This window comes from Castanea sativa, chromosome 8 (genome assembly GCF_040712315.1).
Source record: "Castanea sativa cultivar Marrone di Chiusa Pesio chromosome 8, ASM4071231v1".
Classification (NCBI taxonomy): Eukaryota; Viridiplantae; Streptophyta; class Magnoliopsida; order Fagales; family Fagaceae; genus Castanea; species Castanea sativa.
Window position 1 is genome coordinate 4,862,521 of NC_134020.1, and position 11,906 is coordinate 4,874,426.

The 11,906-nt window shown below is 35.6% G+C and overlaps 2 protein-coding genes across 2 annotated transcripts; both read left to right on the plus strand.

Moving 5' to 3' along the window:
* Positions 1-6,733: 6,733 nt before the first annotated feature.
* Positions 6,734-7,668, plus strand: LOC142605773 (uncharacterized). The gene is made up of 3 exons (XM_075777213.1): positions 6,734-6,760; positions 6,854-7,052; positions 7,253-7,668. Exons 1-3 carry the CDS (start codon positions 6,734-6,736, stop codon positions 7,666-7,668), a joined length of 642 nt encoding a protein of 213 aa, XP_075633328.1.
* A 3,324-nt stretch (positions 7,669-10,992) lies between these two features.
* Positions 10,993-11,346, plus strand: LOC142605774 (uncharacterized). The gene has a single exon (XM_075777214.1). It carries the CDS (start codon positions 10,993-10,995, stop codon positions 11,344-11,346), a length of 354 nt encoding a protein of 117 aa, XP_075633329.1.
* Positions 11,347-11,906: the final 560 nt, after the last annotated feature.

Sequence of the window (11,906 nt, forward strand, 5' to 3'; positions counted from 1 at the left end):
TGTCTTTAAGGATAACACAACATCCATCTTTACCCAAATAAGTTGTAGAAATTAAATTCCTACAAACATTAGGTACAAATAGACAGTCTTGCAATATTAAAAACCTAGACTCGAAGCACAAATTAACAACTCCAACAACTACAACTAGAATTCTACTCCCATCAGCCAAAGTAAGAAACAATTCCCCTTCACTCAGCTTTTTGGTCTCCTGAAACCCCTGCAAAGAATTGCAGATATGATTAGTACAACCTAAATTCACACACCAGGAATCCGTGGGATTCTGTACCAAACATATTCCAAGAAGAAAGGAACTTTTCATACCCTTATTCTTGGCAGCTTTGAATTTTGGACAATTTCTCTTCCAATGTCCTTTCTCACCACAATGGAAATAATTTCCTTTGATCTTCTTTCCTTTGTCGACAACTCTTAAGGCAATTTGCTTACCCTCTTGCTAAGTGAAGTCTTTCTTCTTCTTCTTCTTACCCTTGCCTTTCGACTTAGGTTGAGAAGTAGAAGCTTCACCCACATTGGCTTCAACACTAGAAGTACCAAGGATGCCTTCCACCGCCACTAACTCATTCATTAATTCAGACAAAGAATAAATCTATTTGTTCATGCTATAATTAAGTCTAAATTCCTTGAATGATTCCAATAGTGACTAGAGTATTATATCCACTTGGGATTCTCCATCAATGTCGGCACCTAAAACTTCCAATGTATTCAAATTAGAGATCATTGTAAGACAATACTCTCTCACTGAACTACCTTCAGCCATTTTGGTATTATAAATTTGCCTCATGGTTTCTTGCCTTGCTAAATAGCCTTGCTCACCAAACATCTCCTTCAGACTTAGCATAATGTCCGAAGCTATTTCTACATTCTGCATTTGATGCTGTAGAACATTTGAGATGAATGCTAAGATATAACACTTGGCCATTTCATTAGATTTCTGCCAACGATCATATCGTTGTTTTTCCTCAAGAGGAGTATCTAATGAAGGAAAGCTAGGACATGGTTGAGTAAACACATATTTGTGCTCTTTAGCAGTCAAAGCAATGTCCAAATTTCTTTTCCAGTCAACATAGTTGGATCTAGTCTGTTTGTTTTGATTAAGAATAACAATAAGTGAGCTAAATGATGCTATGATAAAATCTGAAAACAATAAACATGAATATAATAAGTAAACTGGACATTATCAATTTAGCATATAAACATATAGTATGGAACCTTAATAAAACCATAACATAATATATGCATCGACAACCCAATCCCATGTTTAAAATTCCTTGGAAGCAAGTAAATTATAAACACTATGATTGATTGATAACTATTTTCATTATTAGTGCTATCATGATAACTCTTATCAAACACTAATAATCTGCCGTTTTTCCTTTAGCCTCTAAGTAATAATGACATAGCTCCGAAGGGAGGTTAACATTAAACTTAGTCTAGTGTACACCATTAACTGAATTCTATGTGAGCCATTAAGTAACTCCACGGTGGCGTGGTCGTTCTTAATGTAGAAACACATATTATCCATCATTAAGAGGTTTAATCTGTAGTACCATGAATTAAACACCCTCCGAAGGGAGCAAGGCATATACACCAAGGCGAGGTACTTAATCACACTACTATAAACCAATAATGGAGGCCGTGACATCCAACCCTTGTATCTCTCTCCCACTAGATTTTTTAAAATAAAGGTTTTTAAATATAAAACATGCATAATCTAATTACACACAGCCTTACTCTTTTATATATGTAAAAAACACATTAAGAAAATTCTAGATCCTCAGTCCTTGATCGATCGAGAATGTATCTCAATAGATCGAGAAAAGTTCTGACTGCTCGATCGATCCTCGATAGATGCTCGATCGATCTAGAAAAAATTCCACGAAGCTCGATTGATGCTCGACAAATTCTCGATCGATCGAGCTTCGTGAATTTTGAATTTTCCAGAATTTTTCTAAGACAATTTTTTTAACGTTTTCATGAACAAAACAACCATCAAATGAACATAATGGATAGAGATTGATATCTAAACTGAATATCATTGATGCTATAGCCTTAAAATTCAATTTAACATACTTAAACTCAAATTTAAAACAACATCATAACATCAATATCAGTTATCATCAAATAATAATTTCAACAACCATGCAGAAAACTAATTTCTAACAACATGAAACTATTGCCAATAATTCCAAAACTCAAAACATGTTAAACAGATACAAAATGAAAATTGCTCTGATACCATTTGAAGGAAAAATAATACATGTTTGTATCGCATACAAAACTTACACAGCGGAAAGATAATGCATCTACTTCATTCAAAAAAAGTTAACATGTACTATGTAAGTTTCAGAATTTAAGAACAAGAGAGTGTACCTTAGAGCAGTGAATTTCAAAATCGAAGATCAGAAGCACTTGGGAACACTTTCAATCTTTACTCCAATTCCACTAACACCCAAGATGTGTGGTCTCTCAATTAGTTTTCACAGGGAGAATGTCAAAGTGTCTAACACTTCTTACACACCACTTCACAATAGTGTTATTTTTCTTCTAATAAAAATTATGTATGTTTCTCCCTTTGTATCTAACTGATTATCTAATTGGGCCAATCTTTTGGGCCTTTCCAATTGGGCTTAAGTGTGTGGCTTGGAGTGGGACCAAAAGGGACCAACAAGACACTAGCTCCAATGGGCCTTGGGCTTTTTTGTCAACTCTTGACAAGTCCAAAGTTACCATTAACTATATTTAGTACCACTATATAAATATAATTGCACTTTAGGCCTTATTTATAAATTATATCCCAAGACTTTATTGTACATGCAACTCCTTCATAAATATTCGTAGTAATACAAATTCATGAATGTAGACTGTCACTTTGTAGATTATTACATCTTAATTCCTTGAGTACCTAGTTTAATCTTTTAAGTTATTCATCATATATTTATGAAATCCAATTCCATAAATATATACTTAATAACTCCTTACTAAAGTGGTTATGCCTAACTCTCTGAATAACCAAACCCATTAAACTTATCTCCATTAAGAGACTATGAATTCCATCTTGAGAATATATGTTCCATCAACACTAAATGTGGTTGCCTGACATACTGAGGTTTTGACCGTAACTTTAGATCTCACTCCTGATATATCAAAGCAATCTACACTTCATGATCAAGTCCATTATCCTCTTAGGATTAAGAGTTCATGCAAATAGAAGTCTTGAGATTTATTATTCAATTAACAGTCGTTAGGAGAATAATAAATCTTACAGTGGTTCAGTTCAATATGTCTTAACTCTTAAAACATATCAACTAGAAATCTCCATTTCCATGATCAAGACAAATCATCTTAGTTGATATGTTATAGTTTTCGCAAATGAAATGTCCAATTTCATCACCGACTACAAACTAAAATTCTGAGTTTAGAAAGAACTTGTGATTTATATCTTCTGTGATTAAATCACATAACATACAATGCATCTCATGGACTATATGATAATGTCCCAATATTCATGTTGCAATTATTTTTAGATAAAAATAAAATAACTTTATTAAACACAACATTAAGTCATACATAATGTCATACATAATATCATACAAATAGGATTTAAGGGCACACATTCTAACAGTGTAGACACCGCATTTTGTACCCCTTGCAACTCGGGGCCTCGTTCCTTGATTATGTTAAAATTCTAAAGTCCAAGGTTGGTTTAGAGCCCGATCACATGAAAATTGACTTGAGAAAAGTGTTTGTGGAAAATATAAATTATTTTTGGAATAAATAAAATATTTATGAAAAAGAAAGGCCACAGAAACCCTAGGGCATGCATACGTATACACGCATATACACATGCATGCTCAAGCTTAGCATGCGCATGCTTCATGCATGCATACGCATACACGTGCATGCATGTGCATTCTAGGGTTCTCAAAACTATGTAAGACAAGTTTTTTGCATTTAAACTAGGTTTGGAACGAATCTCACATTAGCTGAGAGATGCCCCAAACCCCTATTTTCGACTATATAAAGCCATAAATGGTACATTTTCAAAGAGGACGAGTTGCAATGGTAAAACACATAAAATCCACTAGAAAATAGTGAATTAAAGATGGAGTTTTTCACAAAACGTCCTCAAGTCATATTTTGCTTGATTGGGACCTTTTTTGGTCTTAATATTAAAGTTCTAAGTTTACTAACTCATCTTTGATTTGGTGGTGAATAGATTGATTGAGGGGAATGGTCAAAATCAAGCTCTAGAGAGTTCTAGTGTTGAGGTAAATTTTTCAACTTTAGCTCTTCACTTTTCTTTGTTATGCATTTATAATATGTTTGTATAGCCTAGGTTCACTTTGTGTTTGTGTTTAAAGCGTGTTAGGTTGTTAAATTTTTGTTTTCTAGGTTTCTATTTAGCAGTTTCTGGTTTATGTATTCTGGGTGTATATGCATTCACATGTGCACGCATACACATGATATGCATACACGTGCAACTGGGTTGTGCACATGTGCCCTATGTATGTGCATGCATATCTTTGCCTAGAAACCCTAATCTTTTTCTTGTTCGTTTTCCTTTTGATTTTTTCATATGCTTTAGCCTCTATTTAATCTGTTTTGTTTGTCCTTGAGCCTCTGTCTGTCTGTTTGACTTATTTTGTTTTGTTCTATTCCTTTTATGCTTACTAGAGTTTTAACTTGTTTGAATACCATGAACATGCATTGATGCATAGGTGTTGTGATGCTGTGAGGTAAGTCATGCATTATCACATGAACATGCATTCAATTTGGTTGTTGTGTAAGATTTAGTTCATGAACATAATATGCTTGATTGAATCCCATGTCTTTGGGTTTAGATTTTGTAACATGCTTGTTTAAATCTACCTTGTGATGTTTCTGCCCTTAGAAAGTGTATGTTTGAACACCATGATAGATGAATGTTAGGCTTAGGATGATTATTCCATGTTTGTTTTCTTTAGATGCATGTTAGAGAGTGTGTGAGTTAGAATAATACGCTAAATATGCCTCTAATGGGATTAGGACTTGAAACACAATGAGCAGAAGCTAACCCATGAGTCGGGTGGAGTTGGGTGCCTAACACTTTCCCATCCTAATACCTAAACTCCAGACACATGCCTTGGTTAAAGATCAGTCCTCCCATGAAAGGGCACTATATTTATGGTTCCTAGACCTAAACTAGGTGATGATTCCATTTACACTGTCCACCATGGTCCACCTTAGGCTAAGGCATACTCACCTATCCATAAGAATGACCCCACGTTCATGGGCACTTACGCCCACAGTGGCAACTCCATTGGAGATAGAGAGTTTGATTCCAATGTGTTCCATTTCTTAATCTTGATAAAGGCTTGTTTAAATTTTGTTTACACACTTTGAGTACATTAATGGTTTGCCATTAATCCATTACGGTCCATTTAGGCCTAAGGTTGGAATCATGGCCCACCTAGTTGTGAGTGGCCTATTGATCTATTACTTTAGCTTTATGGAAGTTACCCACGCTTAGAGAGATCCTAGATTCTATCAAAAGATGGTACTCTTTATATCTCTTGTTTGTTCAACCATATACCTTGCATTCACCTAATTCTAAAAGGACAAATAAAAAATGAAAAATTTGAAAGGATGACCCAAAAGTTATGGCATGCCTTAAGATGTTGGGATGAAAAGAAAAGGAGTTCTCACATATAAGAGGCTTATCCCAAAGTCCAAAGGTATATCTTAACTTGAAAGGTTCATAGGATCATAGCCTAGTTGCTATCATAAGCCCGAGATCAAAAGCATTTTGATAAAGAAAGTTTTGGGCCTAAGGTAACAAATATATTGACCTAGCATCCAACATCCTTCAAAGTCAATATGAATCACCCTAATCTAAGGCCTCTTTGTTGTAAGTCAGGGCTCAAAGTAATGAGAGATTCGTGAGCTTTGAGAGGAAGGCCACGAAGTATTTTAGCTAAAGGGTTACTTCAAAAAAAAAAAATATAAAAAGAATGAGAAAGGAAGGGCCCAAAGGTGATGAATACATTGTTGGCCCATGTTTGAGACAAAGGGATGAAAATCTATGAGCAAATTCTAATCAAAGCCATGAGAATGAGTTAAGAGCTTTATTGTAAATGGACCAAGCCCATGTGAAAGAAAGACAAGGTTTATGAGATGAAAGTGAGTGATTTTGTAATTGGGATTTCATTAAAATTAACTTAAAGATTTCCTAAAGAACATCTAGATAGAAGAAACTTTTGTTTAGGGACATTTCTTCATGCTTTTGATGGCTTCTTCTAGATTTCCCAAGAGCCACGATGTCTGACTACATGACTCATGAGGAGGTCTATCATGTGATAATTGAAGGGATAGTCCACTTTCTTTTCCTGGTGCTAAAGAATATTCATTGGTCTTTGACTTTCACAACGGCTCATGTCAACGACTTTTCTCAAATAGGAAGTGTGAGATCTTGGGAAGATCATGACTGGTCGGATTGGACCTTGATGGTTGGAACAACCCAAGTCATTAGTACTTGAATTTTGATTGAACAAGACACCACCCGACCTCCTGAAGCTGAATGGTATTTTGTCTTAGCCCAAGATGAAGACAAAGATGTGAAGGAGAAGATAACGACAGGTATAGCCATATAGATCACTACATTGATATTGAGCTTGCTTGGCTAGTAAGTGATAGATGTATAGAAGTTGACCCATCTAAAATTAAAGCCATATTGGACATGCGACAACCTAAGAGTGAAAAAGAGGTAAGGGGATTCTTAGGCTGATTGCAATACATTAGCCGATTCATCGCCAAACTCACTTCCACTTGTGAGCCCATATTCAAACTTTTGAGGAAGATTGAACCCCATACATGGAATGATGAGTGTCAGAAAGCCTTTGAAATTATTAAGGAATACCTTCTCCACCCACCTATCTTGGTACCTTCAAAACCTGGAAAACCTTTACTCCTCTATCTCTCAATCATAAAGGATGCAGTAGGAATTATGCTAGCACAAGAAGATGATGATAAGAATAAGGGAGCCATATACTACTTGAGTAAGAGATTCCATGACTAGAAGACTAGATACACACCCATAGAAAAATCATGTTTCGCTCTTGTATAGGCTGTGCAAAAATTGAGATGTATAATCCTACCATCCTAAGTGTGGATAGTGGCTAGAATGGACCCAATGAAATACCTTTTGAGAAGCCTGCTCTAAGTTGAAGATTGATAAGATGGTTGATCTTATTGGCAGAATTTGACTTGAAGTATATGGCTAGGAAAACCATCAAAGGAAGTGTCGTGTCAAAATTTTGTGCCAAAAACCCTGTGGAAGGAGAAAATGGTAAAGATGATTTCCTGGATGAAGACATCTTGGACGTCGAACTAGGGGCATGGAAGATGTATTTCGATGGAGCTGTGAACCAATATGGAAATGGGATAGAAGTAATTTTGATTACCCCTAATGGATCTCAAGTACCTTTGGCTATCAAGTTGAATTTCGAAGTAACCAACAACATGGCAGAATATGAGGCTTGTATTGCTGGAATGGATGCCCTCCGAAGGTTAGGGGTAAGAGAAGCCAAATTCTTTAGAGACTCGAGTTTGGTCATAGCACAAGCACAGAAGTTGTGGAAGGTAAAAGAGGAACACCTAAAACCCTACCAATAATACTTGGAAGACTTTACTAAAACCTTCGACAGAATTGAATATACCATTATCCCTAGAGCTCAGAATCAGTTTACAAATGCTTTGGCTACCTTGGCTTCTATGGTTGAAATACCCAAAGGAGTATGGACACAACCCTTAAAGATTGAGCAAAGTTATCAGTTGGTACACAAAGAGAAAGAAGAGTTGTCAATTGGCCACAGACGAATGAGGAGCCCTGTGGTACTGTGACATTATGAAGTTACTAGAATTAGGAATTTATCCTGATAGGGCCAATAAGAAAAGAACGTTGTTCAGTCAAGATGATGGTGATGTAATACAACTTGTGTGGAGGCCAACTATATAGGAGATCCTATGATGGGATACACTTTCGTTGGTTAAAGAAAGATGAAGCTGAAAAAGTCATGGAAGAGATCCATTAAGGAATTTGTGGTCCCCATATGAATAGGAGGATGTTGGCAAAGAAGATTTTAAGGATGGGATACTAATGGAATACAATTGAAATTGATTGCATAGACCTTGTGAAGAGTTGCCATGACTACTAAACACATGCCAACTTGAACCATATGCCACCTAGTGAGCTATACCGCATGTAGTCTCCATGGCCTTTCTCAATATTGGGCATAGACGTGATTGGAAGAATAGCTCCTAAGGCTTCAAACGGGCATAAATACGTCCTAGTTGCAATTGATTACTTCACAAAGTGGATGGAAGCAGCCTCATATTCCATATTGAAAGCCAAACATGATAGGTCAAGAATGAATTGACCCCTTAGGTAAATTAACTAATTAATTAGCTAAGTAAATTAACCAATTAATTAGCCAAGTAAATTAATTAAGTCAATTTAACACTCAGTATGCGTGGTAGCACAAACAAATTACCAAATAACTAAATGCAACAAAAATTAAATTTGACAGGGGTGATTTTTTTACGAATGGGAAAAACCACTGAGGCAAAACCCCACCGGGTGAATTCAAGGTCACCACTCTTTAGAATCCACTATTATCAAAACAAGAGATTACAAGTAAAGGAATTCCAGTACCTTATACCAATCTACTGTTAGGATTAGTGCCCTTAAATCCTATTGTATGATGCTATGTATGTTATTATTTATGACATTATGTATGACTTAATGTTGTGTTTAATAAAGTTATTTTATTATAATCTAAAATAATAGTAACATGAATATTCGGATATTATCATATAGTCCATGAGATGCATAGTATGTGATTTATGTGATTTAGTCACAGAAGATATAAGTCACAATTTCTTTATAAACTCAGAATTTTAGTTCATAGTCGGTGATGAAATTAGGCGTTTCATCTACGAAGACCATAACATATCAACTAAGATGATTTGTCTTGATCATGGAAGTGGAGACTTCTAGTTGATGTGTTGATATGTTTTAAGAGTTAAGACATATTGAACTGGACCGCTGTGAGATTTATTGTTCTCCTAACGACTGTCAATTGAATAATAAATCTCACGACTTCTATTTGCATGAACTCTTAATCATGAAAGGATAATGGACCTGATCATGAAATGTAGGTCGCTTTGATATATCAGGAGTGAGATCTAAAGTAACGGTCAAAACCTCAGTATGTTGGGCAGCCACATTTATTGTTGATGGTACATGTATTCTCAAGATGGAATTCATAGTCTCTTAACGGAGATACAAAATATTCCCTTGAGATAAGTTTAATGGGTTTGTTATTCAGAATGTTAGGCCTAACTATTTTGATAAATAGTTACTAAAGTTTATATATTTACGGAATTGGATTTCATAAATATGTAATGAATAACATGAAGTGTTAAACCGGGTACTCAAGGATCAAGATGTAGTAATCTACAAAGTGGCAGTCTACATTTATGACTTTGTATTACTACGAATATTTTATGAAGGGGTTACATGTACAATAAAGTCTTGGGATATAATTTATAAATAAGGCCTAGAGTGCAATTATATTTATATAGTGGTATTAAATATAATTAATGGTAACTTTGGACTTGTCAAGAGTTGACAGAAAAGCCCAAGGCCCATTGGAGATAGTGTCTTATTGGTCCCACTCCAAGCCACATACTAAAGCCCAATTGGAAATGCCCAAAAGGCCAGTCCAATTAGATAAGCAGTTAGATACAAAGAGAGAGACATACAGAAATTTCTGTAGAGAATTGAATAAACACTATTGCGAAGTGGTGTAAGGTGTGTTAGACACTTTGACATTCTCCCTTTGTAACTGATTGAGAGACCACACATCTTGGGGGTAAAATGGAATTGGAGTGAAGATTGAAAGTGTTCCCGAGAAATTTTGATCTTTGGTTTTGAATTTCATCGCTCCAAGGTACACTCTCTTGTTCTTGAATTCTGAAACTTACATAGTGCATGTTATCGATTGTGAATGAAGTAGATCCGTTAATTTTCTGCTACATATGTTTTGTATGAGATACAAACCATGTTTAATCCTATATTCCTACACCTACAGTTGAACCCTTACCCCAATACACAATTGGACTTGTAATGTAATGACAATCTCTCTTTTCAATGCACGGCTCCTAATACGTCACTAACTAATCGATGCACGTATCCCAGTATGTGACTTACTCCTATGCACGAATCCAAGTATATGACTAACACACCAACTTAAGAAAGATGTTGGCCACAAAGTTCTTTAGTTCATCTACACGATGGAGATCATGAAGCTCCTTCATTACAAAACTCTACGGTCTACAAACGCAGCAGCTTTTTCAAGAGAAAGATGAACTAGGGTAAATTGTCTCCGGTCACAATTTGAGTGAATAATCACTTTGCATCAAGTTGCATCACTTTTGACGGCCCTTAAAATAATCCTTATATATGTCTAAGATTGTGGGAAAAGAAACCCTACACAAATAGCTTGAATATGCGTGAAAAACACATCTGGAAATCTGATTTTCGTAATCCTCGATAGATAAGTTATCTGTCAAGCTATTGTCAAGCATCGGGCTAGAAACTCTTTTCAAACCTCGATAGATACAATCTGTTGAGCTTTAAAATACAGCACTTCTTCACTTGATTCTTGAACAGATTTGCATGGCTTTAACTCTTAACTTGAACAATATGTTGATTGAAGACTTAAACCATCGTAGATCTACCCAATTACAAGTAAAGTGAGTTTTATCAAAGGATTAGCCAATTCTAAATGACATATGTTCATAACAATTTCCACATATGTCCTAACAAAACATATGACCCAATTTATAGAAAACAACATCATTTGCTGGTTTGGAGTGCTACAAGAGATCATCTCTGACAATGGTTCCCACTTTGTGGGAAAGGTCTAAAGAATCATGGAATTGTACAACATTGAGCATCACAAGTCTTCACCACATTGGCCATGGATTAATGGGGTCGTAGTAGAAACCAACAAGAATATCAATAACATCCTAGCCAAGATGGTAATTACATACAAGGACTGGGCCGAGAAGGTTCCATTTGCCTTGTGGGGCTATAGGACTTCTATTTGTACATCAATTGGGGCAACCCCCTACTCTTTGGTTTATGGGAGTGAAGCAGTGCTTCCTATTGAGGTTAAGATACAGTCTTTAATAGTGTTGGTGGATATCAAAGTCCTAGAAGAAGACTGGATGAGAAAAAGATATAAAGAGTTAGCCTTGAAAGATGATAGAAGGATTAAAACCTAATACCATGCACAAGGTTACCAAAAGAGGATTGCTAGAGCCTTTAATAAAAATGTGAAACCTAGAAACCTTAAGGAGGGAGATCTAGTCTTATAAGTGATTAGAGATGAAAATTTTAATCTAAGAGGAAAGATGAAGCCAACATGGTCTAGGCCTTATGTTATCAAGAAGATCATGTCAAGAGATGCTACAAGAATTACAGATTTGGATGGAGAAGAGATGCTTCGTCCAATCAAAACCGACAGGCTTCGAACCACAACATTTGAAAAAGAAAAAGATAAAAAGCCTACTAGGTTGTAAACCTAAAATGGTGGCTTAAGCAAAAGTTAAGGCAATGAAACCCTACTAGTTTGAAAACCTGAAAGGGTGATCTAGGAAAAAGATAGGGAAAAAGACTATGGGCATGGCAAAAATTCCCACAAGGACATCATGGGCAAAAACTACATAGCACAGAAAAAGAAAAGAAAAAAAAAAGCAAAGATAATAAATGATAAGATCCTCTCATTGCTCAAATTAAAAGATGATAAATTGTTTTCATAGGGGATTTTGAATATTCCAATCCT

Coding starts and splice junctions, on each gene's coding strand:
- LOC142605773 (XM_075777213.1), top strand. CDS start 6,734: ATGCGACAACCTAAGAGTGAAAAAGAG. Junction 6,761..6,853: donor AACCTAAGAGTGAAAAAGAG/GTAAGGGGATTC, acceptor CTTTTGAGGAAG/ATTGAACCCCATACATGGAA. Junction 7,053..7,252: donor GGGAGCCATATACTACTTGA/GTAAGAGATTCC, acceptor TCTTATTGGCAG/AATTTGACTTGAAGTATATG.
- LOC142605774 (XM_075777214.1), top strand. CDS start 10,993: ATGGAATTGTACAACATTGAGCATCACAAGTCTTCACCACATTGGCCA.